General features: G+C 46.8%; 1 protein-coding gene across 1 annotated transcript in view; it reads left to right on the top strand.

Moving 5' to 3' along the window:
• Positions 1-19505, top strand: part of dag1 (dystroglycan 1) — a 68322-nt gene that overhangs the window by 41765 nt on the left and 7052 nt on the right. Inside the window, exon 2 of the mRNA XM_041891902.2 lies at positions 10335-10913. Within this exon, the coding sequence (XP_041747836.2) occupies positions 10563-10913 (351 nt within the window). The 5' untranslated portion in view covers positions 10335-10562. The remainder of the gene's footprint in view (positions 1-10334; positions 10914-19505) is intronic.

The raw sequence follows: 19505 nt of genomic DNA, 5'->3' as shown, positions 1-19505 counted from the left end.
TTATCCACAGTTACCTTCCCATTCCAAGGGCGTTTTTAAGCTAAATGTAATTATCAACAGCTACCTTCCCATTCCGAGGGCTTTATTCAGCTAAATGTAATTATCCACTGTTACCTTCCCATTCCGAGGGCTTTATTCAGCTAAATGTAATTATCAACAGCTACCTTCCCATTCCGAGGGCTTTATTCAGCTAAATGTAATTATCCACAGTTACCTTCCCATTCTGAGGGCTTTATTCAGCTAAATGTAATTATCAACAGCTACCTTCCCATTCCGAGGGCTTTATTCAGCTAAATGTAATTATCAACAGCTACCTTCCCATTCTGAGGGCTTTATTCAGCTAAATGTAATTATCCACACTTACCTTCCCATTCCGAGGGTTTTATTCAACTAAATGTAATTATCAACAGCTACCTTCCCATTCTGAGGGCTTTATTTAGCTAAATGTAATTATCCACAGTTACCTTCCCATTCCCAGGGCTTTATTCAACTAAATGTAATTATCAACAGCTACCTTCCCATTCCGAGGGCTTTATTCAGCTAAATGTAATTATCCACTGTTACCTTCCCATTCCAAGGGCTTTATTCAGCTAAATGTAATTATCAACAGCTACCTTCCCATTCTGAGGGCTTTATTCAGCTAAATGTAATTATCCACAGTTACCTTCCCATTCTGAGGGCTTTATTCAGCTAAATGTAATTATCCACAGTTACCTTCCCATTCTGAGGGTTTTATTCAACTAAATGTAATTATCAACAGCTACCTTCCCATTCTGAGGGCTTTATTTAGCTAAATGTAATTATCAACAGCTACCTTCCCATTCCGAGGGCTTTATTCAGCTAAATGTAATTATCCACAGTTACCTTCCCATTCTGAGGGCTTTATTCAGCTAAATGTAATTATCAACAGCTACCTTCCCATTCTGAGGGCTTTATTCAGCTAAATGTAATTATCCACAGTTACCTTCCCATTCCCAGGGCTTTATTCAACTAAATGTAATTATCAACAGCTACCTTCCCATTCCGAGGGCTTTATTCAGCTAAATGTAATTATCAACAGCTACCTTCCCATTCTGAGGGCTTTATTTAGCTAAATGTAATTATCCACAGTTACCTTCCCATTCCCAGGGCTTTATTCAACTAAATGTAATTATCAACAGCTACCTTCCCATTCCGAGGGCTTTATTCAGCTAAATGTAATTATCCACTGTTACCTTCCCATTCCGAGGGCTTTATTCAGCTAAATGTAATTATCAACAGCTACCTTCCCATTCTGAGGGCTTTATTCAGCTAAATGTAATTATCCACAGTTACCTTCCCATTCTGAGGGCTTTATTCAGCTAAATGTAATTATCCACAGTTACCTTCCCATTCCGAGGGTTTTATTCAGCTAAATGTAATTATCCACTGTTACCTTCCCATTCCGAGGATTTTAACAATCAGTGCATTTTTTCCTTCCTTCCATGCCTCATTGTTTTCCTTCAGTATTTTTCTCCTGCAGTGTTGCAGTGATATAATTACAGAGATGTGAAGAGGAGAGTGATCATCAGCAGAGAGAGAAACACACACTACACAACCCCCCATGAGTCCTATAACTGTGGCAGAGAGGAGTGAAAGAGCTGACTGCTAGTTTTACTCCAGCTTTAATCAAAGTGGACACGTGTTTGGCTGTGTTCGCAGTACAGAAACTCTATTCCCAAGACTGTTTCCCACAGTTCATTTTTCTTTGCCTCATTAAAACCTAATGTGAGTGTCTTAAAGCGAAAGGCCTGGGTAGACTATTTTATATCAATGTCCTAAACCACCAATGGAGACTCATCGAGGACCTATGAGGAATTTAACAAAACGCGTAGTAGGGCCTCAGCATGTTGGACTGTTGGATCAAAAATTAAAACATGTTTAGATTGTTGGAAAACGCATGTTTCATTCTTGGAAAGCCTTTTTTTTTCTCTTCCCTATATCAAAGTTCAAACCCTCCAGGTTTCATGTATAAGAAATCAAACAAACGTGTACTGGACCTACTAGGATCTAGATTTGGACTGTTGGGAGGAAACTGCTTGTTTTACTTCCATCTCCAAAGGCTTTTGTTTTTATTTGATAGCCCTGTCATATTACATTACCCCAATAACAAAGTGTTTTAAACAAGCTCATGTGTTTGTGAATGTCGGAGGGGAAAGGTGTGGGATGTGGGTTTATATAGCAGTAACACAATCCCTGCTCCCTGCATTTAATAAATGTCCACTGCCTTCAGTAACACAAGCTGTCTGAACTTCAGTCTCTTCAGGCTCTGAATCAAAAGCTTCCCATTGAATCTGGAGGTCAAGATGGCTGCCACATCCTATTGAATCTGGAGGTCAAGATGGCTGCCACATCCTATTGAATCTGGAGGTCAAGATGGCTGCCACATCCTATTGAATCTGGAGGTCAAGATGACTGCCACATCATATTGTGCCTGGAGGTGAAGATGGCTGCCACATCCTATTGAATCTGGAGGTCAAGATGGCTGTCACACCCTATTTAATCTGGAGGTTAAGATGGCTGTCACATCCTATTGAATCTGGAGGATAAAATGGCTGTCACATCCTATTGAAGCTTGAGGTTAAGATGGCTGTCACATCCTATTGAATCTGGAGGTTAAGATGTATGTCACATCCTATTGAATCTGGAGGTTAAGATGGCTGTCACATCCTGTTGAATCTGGAGGTTAAGATGGCTGTCACATCCTATTGAATATGGAGGTTAAGATGGCTGTCACACCCTATTGAATCTGGAGGTTAAGATGGCTGTCACACCCTATTGAATCTGGAGGTTAAGATGGCTGTCACACCCTATTGAATCTGGAGGTTAAGATGGCTGTCACATCCTATTGAATATGGAGGTTAAGATGGCTGTCACACCCTATTGAATCTGGAGGTTAAGATGGCTGTCACATCCACATCTCAAATATTACCCTTATTTTCATGTTCCCTGTCTTCAGGTTTTCAGTCCAAAAGGGATGAGGGGACCGGGTTATTGACACAGGGACCTGTAGTAACCTGTTTTCAGTCCAAAATGGATGAGGGGACCGGGGTATTGACACAGGGACCTGTAGTAACCTGTCTTCAGGTTTTCAGTCCAAAAGGGATGAGGGGACCGGGGTATTGACACAGGGACCTGTAATAACCTGTCTTCAGGTTTTCAGTCCAGAAAGTATGAGGGGACCAGGGTATTGACACAGGGACCTGTAGTAACCTGTCTTCAGGTTTTCAGTCCAAAAGGGATGAGGGGACCGGGGTATTGACACAGGGACCTATAGTAACCTGTCTTCAGGTTTTCAGTCCAAAAGGCCAAAAGGGATGAGGGGACCGGGGTATTGACACAGGGACCTGTAATAACCTGTCTTCAGGTTTTCAGTCCAGAAAGTATGAGGGGACCGGGGTATTGACATAGGGACCTGTAATAACCTGTCTTCAGGTTTTCAGTCCAGAAAGTATGAGGGGACCGGGGTATTGACATAGGGACCTGTAGTAACCTTGGTTCATTTACAGGGCAGGTTGTTGAATCTCCCGTATCAAAGCAGCATATTTTCATTTCCCCAGTCTTCATGTTTTCACACAGGAGGAATGAGGGGGCCGGGGTATTGATGCAGGGACCTAGGTATGTACAGGTCAGGTTGAATAAGGGCCAGCTTGTTTACAGACCAGAGCAGGTTGAATGTTGAATCTCCCATATCAAAGCCATGATTACAAGAAGAAAAATAATACATTATTGATCCATTTTCTGTACAATCTCCGGAAATGTGTCTTCTGCTTTTTTAAACCCAACCCCCCCCAAGACACACAAACACACCCCCAACAGGTTGGAAACAAAGTTTAGTTAGATGAGCAGCAGTTTCCACCAGATTCTGTTGTCGTTCCGACAGTTCTGTTGTTCCTATAGCCCACAGTTCTGTTGTTCCTATAGCCCACAGTTCTGTTGTTCCTATAGCCCACAGTTCTGTTGTTCCTATAGCCCACAGTTCTGTTGTTCCTATAGCCCACAGTTCTGTTGTTCCTATAGCCCACAGTTCTGTTGTTCCTATAGCCCACAGTTCTGTTGTTCCTATAGCCCACAGTTCTGTTGTTCCTATAGCCCACAGTTCTGTTGTTCCTATAGCCCACAGTTCCGCCACCAACTGTGTTCATTTATTATGTTTTGTGTTTCCACGTTCCAAGTTACGCCGCCTGTTCCGTCCTCTCCCATTTATTCCTTCATAATTCACAGACTCATTGGAGTGTTGCTAAGAATAGCTTGTTATTAAGTTTCTTGGCATGGAGATACACACCACATTATGGTGCGCACGCGCGTGGTGGAAGGATGCTCTCCTCCTCCACCCTCTTACTGTATGCCTCGTAGAATCAGGAGGAGGATTTAGCCTTCCGTGTTTGTTGTTTTCTAAAACCATTTAAAATTGTCCTGTAGAGTTAAGAGCTGATTTTCGTGACACAGATTCAGTTTAGGCCTAGTTATGGACTAAAAACAATTTTTAAATGGAGATTCTCCATTGAGCGTGCTTTTTAGTCAAGGAGTAGCCTCGGGATCTGGGAAAGTAACCTTGCATTTAGGCTAATCTCCCTTGAAGACAAGGTCTGGGTGTTTTTGTAGCGTCAAGCCTCCCTGGCGCTGTCACCAGTCTGCCTAACCCTCCCAGTCTTCCACATTCGCTCTATGTGGTCCTGTTTTAACCTCCCTCCATTCCTCCCAGTCCCTACTCTCTGGCTCCTCTCTTCTCCCCCCTAGTCTGCCTGCCTGCCTGCCTGCTGCCATTAATAGCAGAGGTATCAGCTGTGTCTGGGTCTAGTGGGGGACGTTGAAAGGCCGTCGGATATCCGTCTGTCAGTCTTTCGGTCTGCTCAGACCAGCATGCTACACCAACAGAGGCCTTTTCTCATTGGCTAGTAGAGGAATTCCACCAATGATATGATAGCTGCAGTTGGATATTCTCCATTCAGACTGTCAGTCAGTCTGCTTAGACGAACATGGTAGCTACATAAACAGATAACCCTGGGTAGTTTATGAAATCCCAATGGCGGATGGGGTCACGGGGTGGCTTGCCAAAATAGCCCTGTGGTGTCATCTCGTCTACAGTATCTGGGACCATCAGTGGTCTACTACCAGCCTGACACCCATGTAAATAGTCTAGGCTATGTAGAAAAGTTAGTGATAGAGATGGCTAGAGGTCTGTTGATGTCATGTTTCCTATGGATTACCTCAGACTATATGCTTCCCCCAGACTTCACAACATTCACAGTTGCAGTTTTTTTTTTAAATTTGTATTTATTAGGGATCCCCCCCCATTAGCTGCTGCCAAGTTTGGTTAGTGTTGTGGGAAGTAGGCTCATAGTTTAAAAATGATATGCTGCTAATCTTTTCCATTGATTTTGGATAGAGGATCCAGAACATAGCTGGGTAGATCTGCACCACAGGTGGCCTGGGACGTGGACTTATCTCGAAAAATATCTGATAACTTTTGGTTTTAGGATGAACTGTCCCTTTAAGGGTTCCGTTATTCACTACTCTGCATTCTGTCTTCGGGCAGCAGCAGCTCTGCATTAAAAATGGTGCATTATGCACCAACTGGGGTTGGCTTGGTTGTCTGTTTTATTGGTTTTACACAAATTCATTCAAGCATTGGAGATTGGGTGTTAATCTATGACAGAGGAGATATGAAGTCTGAAGTAGCCTGAGAAAAGGAATTTAGAGTAGGAGTGACAGTACTTTAATATCACCAACTCCACCAAAGACTGGTGTTTTTAATCTTGGCGCCTTCTCACTGCACTGTTATACAGGCTACATCAAGGTTATGTTCATGCTGTCTGAAATAGTTTGGAGATAGACTGAGCCTCTCTGCACAAGAAATACTCTGGGAATGGCAGTAGTTATTCTGGTGCCACGATGTGCTGGTCTAGTAAGTCTAGTCCATGATGAGCATGTTGGGTTTACACACCGTTGATAACCCTCTATAATCTCTGTATAGAACGGCGACCTATACATAGGAAGCCAGGGAGATTAGTCCCCGGGTGAACTAATGGGTATCTAAATAAACTAACTTGACTCAAGCAGGATGCCCTTTCAATCACGGGTCATAGACATGATGACAATGCATTACAATCCAGTCCAGACCCCACTAAATGCCCCCTGCACAGGCCTGCGCCAGAACATAACTAACCGTTTCCAGCTCAGGTTCAGGCTCTGGCTGAGTGCGTCCCAAATGACACCCTATTTCCTATATAAGGTGCCATTTTGGATGCATCCTTTGAAACATTTTGAATGTTTTTGGGGGAGGGTTGATTGATGCCGCTCGGATGGACTGACTGGGTCTTTTCTGCCCGATTTAGACGACAAGGTCTCAGGTCTCCCCTTGTGCCTGGGTGACGGGTCGGCTGATCAAGAGAGGAGTGCAGCGATGTGATGAAGGACCTTTTACCCTCTGAATAGCCCTCCTCACTTCTCTGAGTGCTGAAAGGAACTCTTTATCTATCTGCCAGTCTACCAGAGAGGAGACCGTTCTGGTCCGCATCCCAAATGGCTCACTATATAGTACACTACCTCTGATCGTAGTGCACTACATCGGGAGTAGGGTGCCATTTGGGATGCGGATTTTTGAAGTCCCTGTTCCATCAGGCTGAATACTGGATGGGCTTTCTGAAGGAGGAGAATGGGTTTGTATCTTGATGACCACCGTAGCCTGCTTGTCAGTCAACAATGACAGGTGATAAGGGTCAGCCAGGGGATTCTGATTGTGGAATGCTGTATAGTTCCAACTTCAAAGCATAGGTTCCACCTCAATAACAGGGGGCAAAAGTTTTCACTGCAGCCATCTTGCATTTTTTAGCGATTTGGTTCACAGAAGAGGCTACTTCTTGGTGGTTGTTTTCTTTGATAATAGGTATTATTCATTAGTAGTATGTATCGCTTTCTGCCCAAAATAAAGTTTTTTTGCTAGTATTTTCTTTGAGTCAGCACGGTTTCTAACCTGATGTAAAATTGAATATTTGCAGTCCGTTGATTAGCTACGTGCAGTAAACTGGTGGCCTTAACAGTGCTTAGGAAACATGGCTACGTGCAGTAAACTGGTGGCCTTAACAGTGCTTAGGAAACAACATAGGATTCTAGTGGGCTTAGCAACCATTTTCATGTTGTTTAGAAAGGACTGTTAGGTTTAGGCTAAATCTCTTTCTCCTCTCCTCTGGGGAATGATCAACCCCCTAGAGCCTCTGGCCCTCTCTCTCACCTCTCTCCTTCCCTCTCTATTGTTCCCTCTATCTCCTTTCCACCTGTTTTCTCCCTCACCCTACCCCTCTCCCTCCCTCTCCCTCCCGCTCCCTCTCCCTCCCTTCCTCCCCCTCCCCCCCTCCCCCTCTCCCTCCCTCTCCTCCCACTCCCCCCTCTCCCTCCCTATCCTCCCACTCCCTCCTCTCCCTCCCTCCCTCCCTCCCTCCCTCACCCTACCCCTCTCCCTCCCTCTCCCTCTCCCTCCTGCTCCCTCCCTCTCCCTCCCTTCCTCCCCCTCCCCCCTCCCCCTCTCCCTCCCTCTCCTCCCTCCCCCTCCCCTCTCCCTCCCTCTCCTCCCACTCCCCCCTCTCCTCCCTATCCTCCCACTCCCTCCTCTCCCTCCCTCTCCCTCCCTCCCCCCTCTCCTCTCCCTCAAATGTTATATTATTGGCTATGTACAGTGTTGTAACAAAGTGCAAATAGTTGAAGTACTCTATATATATAAAAGTATGTAGACACCCCTTTAAATTAGTGGATTCGGCTATTTCAGCCACAGCCGTTGCTGACAGGTGTATAAAATAGAGCACACAGCCGTGCAATCTCCATAGACAAACATTGTTAGTAGAATGGCCTTACTGAAGAGCTCAGTGACTTTCAACGTGACACGGTCATAGGATGCCACCTTTCCAACAAGTCAGTTCGTCAAATGTCTGTCCTGCTAGAGCTGCCTCGGTCAACTGTAAGTGCTACTATTGTGAAGTGGAAACATCTAGGAGCAACACTCACTACCACGTTCCAAACTAACTCTGGAAGAAACGTCAGCACAATAACTATTTGTTGGGAGCTTAATGAAATGGGTTTCCATGGCCGAGCAGCCGCACACAAGCCTAAGATCACCATGCACAATGCCAAGTGTCGGCTGGAGTGGTGTAAAGCTTGCCGCCATTGGACTCTGGAGCAGTGGAAACGCGTTCTCTGGAGTGATGAATCACATTTCACAATCTGGGAGCCCAACGGACTAATCTGGATTTGGCGGATGCCAGGAGAACGCTACCTGCCCCGATGCATAGTGCCAACTGTAAAGTTTGATGGAGGAGGAATAATAGTCTGGGACTGTTTTTCATGGTTCGGGCTAGGCCCCTTAGTTCCAGTGAAGGGAAATGTTAATATTACAGCGTACAATGACATTGTAGACGATTCTGTGCTTCAAACTTTGTGGCAACAGTTTGGGGAAGAACTTGACTGGACTGCACAGAGCCCTGACCTCAACTCCAGTGGAAAGCCTTCCCAGAATAGTGGAGGCTTTTATAGTAGCAAAGGTGGGACCAACTCCATATTAATGCCCATGATTTTGGAATGAGATGTTCGACGAGCAGGTGTCCACATTCTTTTGGTCATGCAGTGTATGAAAGGGAAATTACATAAACATAAATATGGGTTGTATTTACAATGGTGTTTGTTCTTCACTGGTTGCCCTTTTCTCATGGCAACGGGCCATAAATCTTGTTGCTGTGATTGCACATTGCGGTATTTCGCCTAACAGATATGGGAGATAATCAATGTTTGATTTGTTTTCAAATTCTTTGTGGGTCTGTGTAATCTGAGGGAAATATGTGTCTCTAATATGGTCATCCATTTGGCAGGAGGTTAGGAAGTGCATCTCAGTTTCCACCTCATGTTGTGGGCAGTGTGCACATAGCCTGTCTTCTCTTGAGTGCCAGGTCTGCCTACGGCGACTTTTCTCAATAGCAAGTCTATGCTCACTGAGTCTGTACATAGTCAAGGATTTTCTTCATTTTGGGTCAGTCACGTTTTCTTTCTCTGTCTCTCTCTCTTTCTCTCTCTCTCTCTCTCTCTCTCTCTCTCTCTCTCTCTCTCTCTCCCCCCTCTCTCTCTCTCTCTCTTTCTCTCTCTCTCTCTCTCTCTCTCTCTCTCTCTCTCTCTCTCTCTCTCTCTCTCTCTCTCTCTCTCTCTCTCTCTCTCTCTCTCTCTCTCTCTCTCTCTCTCTCTCTCTCTCTCTCTCTCTCTCTCTCTCTCTCTCTCTCTCTCTCTCTCTCTCTCTCTCTCTCTCTCTCTCTCTCTCTCTCTCTCTCTCTCTCTCTCTCTCTCTCTCTCTCTCTCTCTCTCTCTCTCTCTCTCTCTCTCTCTCTCTCTCTCTCTCTCTCTCTCTCTCTCTCTCTCTCTCTCTCTCTCTCTCTCTCTCTCTCTCTATACAGATAGTTGCCCCCCCACACACCCTCTAGCCTTCTATACACATCCTCTCCTCCTCTCTGCAGTGCCCTCCCTTACTCTTTCTCTCTCTCTCTTCCCCCATGAAAAGACATGTATGAATAACAACCCTGAGTTCAGCTTACCAGCCAGGCCCCAGACAATGGAGGATGCATTCATTCATCCCAGCACTCCAAAGAAAGGCTTCAGTTCAGCTGGGCTAGTATTGTGGGCTGACCCCATCTCACCACGTTCCACTAGTCAATCAGAGGGAGGCAGGGGCAGTGGTCGCTCCCTGCAGAGTGGATGATAGGGCTGTTCTGGCAGTTTGGGGAATTCAAAGAGAGAAAGAGAGAGAGGGGGAGGGAGATGGTGAGGAAAGAGAGAGAGAGAGAGAGAGAGAAGGGTGGGGGGAGAGAGATGGTGAGGAAAAAGAGAGAGAGAGGGAGAGAGGGGGAGATGGTGAGGAAAGAGAGAGAGAGAGAGCGAGAGAGAGTGATGCGTTTTTGTGTCCTCCTCCCCTCTTCCCCTCCTCTCCTCCTCTCCTCCTTCAGTTGAAAGTCGTTTCTTTCAGTTTGAATGATAATATGATTATGTTGCTATAGCTACACACTTGTGAACTGACGATACAGAAGCCTGCACATTGTTGCCTGGAATGTTATTGACATTGAGATTTGTGTAGACTACAGAGAGTTAACCGAACTTTAAGGTGTTAGAGAGAGAGAGAGAGAGAGAGAGAGAGAGAGAGAGAGAGAGAGAGAGAGAGAGAGAGAGAGAGAGAGAGAATTACGGCGTTTTAAAGTTGATGATTCTAAATATTGAACAGTCTGGCGGTTTTAAGACTCCTGGTATTTAAAGTCCTAATGAATCCCTGTTTCTTCTCTTTCTCAAAGGCTGACTTGACAATGGGATCTACAAAGCACTGAAGAGGCTCTGACAAAAGAACAGGGGAACCAGGAGGAAAGGAGAGGAGTAAAACAAAACAAAAGGAGAAGGAGAAGGAGCCTTTATTGAAAAGAAAAGCGGAGGTCGGCTCGGGGAGTCTGTCGGTGTGGGGTTGGGGTGCATGCTGTCCTCTCCTTTGTGAGAGAGAGAGAGAGAGAGTTAACAAGAGACAAAGAATGTGCAATAAACAGAGAGGAGAGTGTCGAGCGGCGGAGGAGGCTGGAGCGGGATTGCCTGGTCTGGGCAGCAGAACCAGTGTGCTACTGCTACTGGCTCTCCTGGTAGCCATGGTCCAGGCTCAGGGACCGGTGGAGGTGCTGGACGGACCCGGGGAGCTGGAGGCCTCCATGCACTCCTCCATACTCTCAGACTTCCAGGTGGTGGAGGCAGCGGTGGAGGCCCTGGAGCCGTTGGTGGCTGCAGTAGGAGCAGGGGGAGTGGCAGGGTTCCCTGACTCGTCTGCTGTGGTGGGCCGGGTGTTTCAGATTAAGTTCCCGGTGAAGACAGACTACACCAGCAACACGAAGGTGAGCAGAGCACACCAATCACTACTGACACCTCTGAGGGTGTGTGTGTGTGTGTGTGTGTGTGTGTGTGTGTGTGTGTGTGTGTGTGTGTGTGTGTGTGTGTGTGTGTGTGTGTGTGTGTGTGTGTGTGTGTGTGTGTGTGTGTGTGTGTGTGTGTGTGTGTGTGTATGTGTGTATGTGTGTGTGTGTGTAGCAGGGTTGAAGATGAGCTATACCAGTAACATGGTGAATGTGAGAGCTGCAGTCAGGGGGGGGGAGCTACAGCCACAGAGAGCCATTCAATTCAAGCTACAGCCACAGAGAGCCATTCAATTCAAGCTACAGCCACAGAGAGCCATTCAATTCAAGCTACAGCCACAGAGAGCCATCCAATTCAAGCTACAGCCACAGAGAGCCATTCAATTCAAGCTACAGCCACAGAGAGCCATTCAATTCAAGCTACAGCCACAGAGAGCCATTCAATTCAAGCTACAGCCACAGAGAGTCATTCAATTCAAGCTACAGCCACAGAGAGCCATTCAATTCAAGCTACAGCCACAGAGAGCCATTCAATTCAAGCTACAGCCACAGAGAGTCATTCAATTCAAGCTACAGCCACAGAGAGCAATTCAATTCAAGCTACAGCCACATAGAGCCATTCAATTCAAGCTACAGCCACAGAGAGCCATTCAATTCAAGCTACAGCCACAGAGTTGAGTGTGAGACATGCCAACTGTTTGAAATGCATGACCCCAGCACTTATTCCAGCACTGTGTTGCCTCGTCCCATGATAACTCTCTGAGTCTCTCAGGCTGAGGGTGTAGTCCTATATTCACAGGATCCTTTCTGCCCTGTCAAACGCATGTTAAAGTACCCAGTACCAAACACCAAACCATGAGCCCTTTGTGCAGATTGTGAAAATAGACCCTGACAGCTGGGCTAGTAGAATGCTAACACTAAGCACTTTCTGAAGAGAAGAGACTCACTTTTCACACACAAACACACACACACGCACACACACACACCCCCCCCACACACACACACAGACACACACACATAGACATACACACTGTGACGTCACGAGAGGCTACACAGCTTTCAGCGGGGTTGCTCAAGTAGTGCAAGGAGACAAGGTTCAAACAAAACAAGGATTTTATTATAGGTCTTGGGAAATTAACGAAAATATAACAAAATTCTGTTCTCTTGTGGCTCTTTAAGGGTTAACAGTTCAGGGATGTCTCTTCCACATCCAAAATCACAATTCTCACTCGCTCAGATAACTTTTCCCCAGCCTTACTGTAGTCCACGTTGCAGCTAGTGGCCAACCCAGCAAAAAGTCCTTCCAAATGTCTCTCACGTATTTCCACCGGTGCATATATCCAAAGGTGAGTATTTCCCAAAGGTAAGTATCTCCAAATCCTTATATTCCTCATGGAAGTGGACGTGCAGCACTCTTGTCCTCCCGAGAGCCCAGGTTGGAGACTGTGTCTCTTCCCTTCCCAAACCTTCAGCTCATCAGCTCCTCATTTGTTTCAGCTGCGTGGGAAGATTGGCCATAGAGGGGTGGAGTTCCCGACCATACCAGCAGATGGAGCCATAGCTGTCTGGGTTTGCAGCCACCTCAGGGGGATGTAACGTCCCTCCAGGACACAGCCTCTCGTGACATCACACATCCCCCTCCTCGGGACCGACGTCCTCGTCGGGTAAAGGCAGCGAAGAAGGCATCACGCCGGGAGAGGGCGTCCGCATTGCCGTGGTGCTTGCCAGACTGCTCTCTCTTCAACTCCTCCAACTCTAGGACCAGGGACTCAGCCTCCTGTTGTCTCTCCTTGAGTTTCTTACTGAACGCATCAGCCTTGGTTTTAGCAGAGTTTAGCTTCTGTTGAGCAGCTTTCAGTTCCTTCTCTCTCTCTGCCTCCGCATTCTTCATCTTGTTCTTCAACACCTTGTACTTCTCCTCTGCCTTCTTCTGGACCTCCTTACTACTGCGCAGGGTCTCCTCACACTCCTCGATGGTCCTGCGCAGCATCTCCAGCTCCTCCTGTTGCTTATGGAAGGAGCTCTGTTGGAGTTTAGCCTGGAGGATATCTAACTCTTCTGTCTTCATGTCTAACTGTTGCTTTAACAAACGATACCTCTCAGCGGTCCCCTTCAGACCAGACAGTTCTTTGTCCAGATTCTGTAGCTCCGTCTCTGTGTCGGTCTGGGCACCTGCCATCCCTATCAGAGCCCGGGCGGGAGTGAGTAACTCGGAGGATTGCACCGGAGCCTTCCCAGGATGAGTCTTGCCTCTCCGTTTCCGAGGTACTCGGGTTATCCTCTCCTGAGACTCTCCCAGAGTGGGTAAAAGGCTGGGCAGTCTCGTCCAATTAGGACAGGGACGGGGAGGGAATCAACCACCCCCGCCGTCGTGTGTATGGTTCCCCGTGTGCTGGTCATTGTAAGTTCAGTAATGGGGTATTCTCTGGTGTCCCCATGGACACAGCAAACTGGGAGGACTTTCCCCGGGGGTCAGACACGTTGGGCCCACCAAATCCTTACGCACCAGGGTGGCCCGGCTACCAGAATCCAGTAAGGCCTCCACATCATGGTGATTCACAGTTACCGGGCAGGTGGGGGTCGATCTGGGCCGCCATCTACGACTCCCAAGAGCGAGGCAAAACGGTGTGTGGGTGCTGAGCTGGAGGACTCCGCAGTGGGCATAGGTTCATCGGCTGGTTTCCCACACTGCCAGGAGATATGTCCCATCTCCCCACACCGGTAACACTGTCGAGTTTCCCCCTCCTGGTGTACTCTTCTTGGACCCGCCTGGTTTCTGGCTCCCCCTGGAGCCGGGATAAGTCCTGACGTGGCTGGGTTCGAGACCTTGGGGTCCTTTGGACGGGTTCTTCCCATTTGTGGTGGGGCCGCACTCCTGGGGTCTTTTCGGGAAGCATTCAGCATCTCCGCTGTGGCCTGGTACTTTTCCACAGCTTCCACGGTCAGATCAGCCGTGGTCAAGGCCTGTTGACTGATGAACCGTTTTGCCTCATAAGGCAGGGGCGCGTAGGTAACGATCCACCACAACGGCCTCCACCACCGCCGCTGCTGTATTCCTCTGCGGATCCAGCCATTTCCTTGCGATTCGGACAAGTTCATGCATCTGCGCCCGAGGAGGTTGGTCTGGTTGGAAGGTCCAGCTGTGAAAGCGCTGGGCCATACCAAACTTTGTGAGTCCATATCTGCTGAGGATCTCAGACTTCAGGGCATCATAGTCAGTAACCTGGTCAGGGTCCAGGTCCCGGACAGCATTCAGCGATTCCCCGGTTAGAAAGGGGGCTAACAGACCAACCCACTGTTGCTTGGGCCAGGCTTCCCTAGTGGCCGTGGCCTCAAATGCATGCAGGTATGCCTCAATGTCATCGGTAGCTCCCATCTTAGATATAAAGTCACTTGCCTTTATTGGGCGGGTATTTTGGACCACCCTCTGTCTCTGCAACTGCAATTCCTCTGCCTTCAGAAGGTTGGCTTTCTTTTGCTCCTCCAAGAGAGCCACGTTTGCTTGCATCTGGGCTTGCTGGCCAGCAACAAGGGCTTTCAATATGTCCTCCATTTCAGTCGGCGGGGAGCCTACGGCCAACTTGGAAAACTGGGTGATCAAACCTTCGGTCTCCTCCTCTGACATGCACTATTAACGCTTGAGCGTGCCCGCATTCTCCACCATCTGTGACGTCACGAGAGGCTACACAGCTTTCAGCGGGGTTGCTCAAGTAGTGCAAGGAGACAAGGTTCAAACAAAACAAGGATTTTATTATAGGTCTTGGGAAATTAACGAAAATATAACAAAATTCTGTTCTCTTGTGGCTCTTTAAGGGTTAACAGTTCAGGGATGTCTCTTCCACATCCAAAATCACAATTCTCACTCGCTCAGATAACTTTTCCCCAGCCTTACTGTAGTCCACGTTGCAGCTAGTGGCCAACCCAGCAAAAAGTCCTTCCAAATGTCTCTCACGTATTTCCACCGGTGCATATATCCAAAGGTGAGTATTTCCCAAAGGTAAGTATCTCCAAATCCTTATATTCCTCATGGAAGTGGACGTGCAGCACTCTTGTCCTCCCGAGAGCCCAGGTTGGAGACTGTGTCTCTTCCCTTCCCAAACCTTCAGCTCATCAGCTCCTCATTTGTTTCAGCTGCGTGGGAAGATTGGCCATAGAGGGGTGGAGTTCCCGACCATACCAGCAGATGGAGCCATAGCTGTCTGGGTTTGCAGCCACCTCAGGGGGATGTAACGTCCCTCCAGGACACAGCCTCTCGTGACATCACAACACACACAGACTCACACACACACACACACATACACAGGGTGGTGTACAGCCATTCATTTCCTCCACACTATTTACTCTAGAAAGTGATTATTTCTCACTACTTTCTGCCCGCTCACAGGAATGAACACATACATACACACACACACAAACAAACAAACACTCTCTGCCCGCTCACAGGAATGTGTTGAGACAAACAGGGCATTTTGGAGCAACGCACCACTCCGATGAAAAGCCTGCACACAGGTATTAAAGCTGTAGAGTAAAGCCAACGTCAAGAACATTTCAGTTCTAGGTTACCGTTGGTCTAATGGTAGGTTAATGCTTTTTATGGTGTAAAATCAGAGATGCATGATGTGTGTGTGTGTGTATGTACACATTCTTGCTCGCTTGCGTACATGCTTTCTTGCGTGTGATAAACAAGTATTTGATTTAAACATGTCATATCTACACTGAGTGTACAAAACATTAAGAACACCTGCTCTTTCCATGACATAGACTGACCAGGTGAATCCAGGTGAAAGCCATGATCCCTTATTTGATGTCACTTGTTAAATCCACTTCAATCAGTGTAGATGAAGGGGAGGAGACAGGTTAAAGAGGGATTTTTAAGCCTTGAGAAAATTGAGACATGGATTGAATATGTGTGCCACTCATAGGGTGAATGTGCCTTTGAAAGGGGTCTGGTAGTAGGTGCCAGGCGCACCAGTTTGAGTGTGTCAAGAACTGCAACGCTGCTGGGTTTTTTTTCACGCTCAACAGTTTCCCGTGTGTATCAAGAATGGTCCCACCACCCGAAGGACATCCAGTCAACTTGACACAACTGTGGGAAGCACTGGAGACAACATGGGCCAGCATCCCTGTGGAACACTTCTGACACCTTGTAGAGTCCATGCCCCGACGAATTGAGGCTGTTCTGAGGGCAAAAGGGGGGAGGGTGCAACTCAATATTAGGAGGGTGTTCTAATATGCTTTGTACACTCAGTGTACTCTATGTATTCTGCAGTATGGCGACACAACCTTCAAATTAGTGGATTCTAATTAGTTAGATAGTTGGTTTAGCCACAGAAAAAGACAGGAACCTTCCCGCTAGCCATGATTGGTTGACATAATGGATGGGCTGCACATGCCGAGAGATGAGTTCGGATTGGTCTGCCGTGTAGCGCGCTTCTGTATATAACATGAGCTGCTCAGTATGTGTAGATAATCCTTGAAACTGTGGCTTTTTTGAAAGGTACACTATATATACAAGAGTATGTGGACACCCCTTCAAATTAGTGGATGATTCAGCTATTTCAGCCACACCCGTTGCTGACAGGTGTATAAAATAGAGCACACAGCCATGCAATCTCCATAGACAAACATTGGCAGTAGAATGGCCTTACTGGAGAGCTCAGTGACTTTCAACGTGGCACCGTCATAGGATGCCACCTTTCCAACAAGTCAGTTCGTCAAATTTCTGCCCTGCTAGAGCTGCGCCGGTCAACTGTAAGTGCTGTTATTGTGATGTGGAAACGTCTAGGAGCAACACCGGCTCAACCACGAAGTGGTAGGCCACATAAGCTCACAGAAAGTGACTGCTGAGTGCTGAAGCGTGTAGCGCGTAAAAATAGTCTGTCCTCGGTTGCAACACTCACTACCGAGTTCCAAACTGCCTCTGGAAGCAACGTCAGCACAATAACTGTTCGTCGAGAAATGGGTTTCCATGGCCGAGCAGCCGTACACAAGCCTAAGATCACCATGCGCAATGCCAAGCGTTGGCTGGAGTGGTGTAAAGCTCGCCGCCATTGGACTCTGGAGCAGTGGAAACACGTTCCCTTGAGTGATGAATCACGCTTCACCATCTGGCAGTCCGACGGACGAATCTGGTTTAGGCGGATGCTAGGAGAACGCTACCTGCCCCAATGCATAGTGGCAACTGTAAAGTTTGGTGGAGGAGGAATAATGGTCTGGGGCTGTTTTTCATGGTTCGGGCTAGGCCCCTTAATTTCAGTGAAAGGAAATCTTAACGATACAGCATACAATGACATTCTAGACGATTCTGTGCTTCCAACTTTGTGGCAACAATTTGGGGAAAGCCCTTTCCTGTTTCAGCATGACAATGCCCCCGTGCACAAAGAGAGGTCCGTACAGAAATGGTTTGTTGAGATCGGTGTGGAAGAACTTTACTGGCCTGCTCAGAGCCCTGACCTCAACCCCATCGAACACCTTTGGGATGAATTGGAACGCCGACTGTGAGCCAGGCCTAATCGCCCAACATCAGTGCCCGACCTCACTAATGCTCATATGTCTAAATGGAAGCAAGTCCATATTAATGCCCATGATTTTGGAATGAGATGTTCGACAAGCAGGTGTCCACATACTTTTGGTCATGTAGTATGTAGTCTTTATATATAATGGATAACAATTCACACAGTGAAGTTGTGTAGCCTCCTATGTATGTACAACAGTTGCTATAATTGCGTTGGCCATAAGGGATAAGCTCACAGCCATCTAGTGTGGCCTAGAACATATAGGCTCTATAGAAGTCTCTAGATGATTCTAAGAACATGTAGGCTCTATAGAAGTCTCTAGATGATTCTAAGAACATGTAGGCTCTATAGAAGTCTCTAGATGATTCTAAGAACATATAGACTCAATAGAAGTCTCTAGATGATTCTAAGAACATATAGACTCAATAGAAGTCTCTAGATGATTCTAAGAACTTGTAGGCTACTAACACTACTTCAATGTATACTAAAGCGTGATTGTTGCAGTGCTTCTTTAGATTGCAAGGAATAAAAAGAAATGTAACTTCATGTTGTGAGGTTCTTGTTGTTTTCAGCCCCACGGCAACACTAGATACAAACTGTTTCTGAAGCTCCTTTTCAACTGCTCAGAAAGATGCAAAAAAGAAAAAAACATGTTCAGTTCGCTTTGACTGTCCTGGCAAGTCGATCTGTTACAGTGAAATCAGCCTGTCTCTGATAAATGGAGACAGATATCCCTGTTGTCTAGACTTCCCCGGTGGCTTTGTGTTTTCCTTTCCACTGTGTATTCCACTGCTGCTCCCCCCTCTCCAGCGATGGCAACCAGGCAGCAGGACTTTCTCTCTCTGTTTCCCTGAAACCCCTCCCATTCGGACACAAAAAGACTCGCACTGAAACCCAATTAGGCTTGGCAATGTGGCAGCGGAAAACTTGTATTAGTAGGATGGATGAAGGACCCAAGATACAAATGGGAGGAAGATTTGAGTCTCTCAGTTCTCTGGTCAGATGTAGTCAAATAATTCCATCCGGAGTGGCTCATACCAGTCATAGAGTCCCTCCCTCCGTCCCTCCATCCATTCTCATTTGTTAAGTTGTGATTCCGCTCTGCATAGCAACCAAGCAGGGTACCTACCACTGGTGTTATGTAGTCCTAGCCAGTCTTGGTGAGACCTTTTAGGGTGTAGTCGCAAGCTGCTAATTTCTTTCTAGCTTTCAAATAGGCACATTCTTCTCTTCTCCTCTACCCTGCAACTCGTCCCCGGGTCCTTAGTGTACAAAAGAAAGTAGTGCATTATGTGTTCTGTCAATAGAGCTGGTAATATAGTGGTTAATAAGCAACTCTAAGGGGGCCTTATAAAATCTATGATTTTTTCCCCAAATTCTGTTTTATATTTTCCCAAATTATATTTTCTCAGTTTTATTTTTCCGGGTTTTAGATTTTGTTTTTCATTCCATTTTCATAGACGAACAAAAAACTTGGATGTTCTGTATATCAATGGTTAAATCACATCTGAATACCTTTTATTTTAGGTCTGGAAGAAAACAAACAAATTGTTTTCTGACTGCAGGAATGTCCACCAGAGCTATTGCCAGAGAATGTAATGTTTACTTTCTCTACCATAAGCTGCCTCCAATGTCGTTTTAGAGAATTTGGCAGTACGTCCAACCGGCCTCACAACCGCAGACCACGTGTAACCATGCTAGCCCTGGACCTCCACATCCGGCTTTTTCACCTGCGGGGTCGTCTGAGGGGGTGGGGGGGTGGGGTGGGCCTGTCTCCCAAGTGGGTGGACCTATGCCCTCCCAGGCCCACCCATGGCTGCGCCCCTGCCCAGTCATGTGAAATCCTTAAATTAGGGCCTAATTAATTTATTTCAATTGACTGATTTCCTTATATGAACTGTATCTCAGCAAGATCTTTGAAATTGTTGCATGTTGCGTAAAACTCAGTATACTTTCAAAATTGTTTGGAGCTACTGAAAGTGGGATTAACCTGTTGGACCCCTGCACTAGAGGGCACTATAATATGCCATTTAGCAGATGCTTTTATCCAAAGCGACTT

Source organism: Coregonus clupeaformis, chromosome 12 (assembly GCF_020615455.1).
Source record: "Coregonus clupeaformis isolate EN_2021a chromosome 12, ASM2061545v1, whole genome shotgun sequence".
Classification (NCBI taxonomy): domain Eukaryota; kingdom Metazoa; phylum Chordata; class Actinopteri; order Salmoniformes; family Salmonidae; genus Coregonus; species Coregonus clupeaformis.
This window is presented reverse-complemented; position numbering and strand designations above follow the sequence as displayed.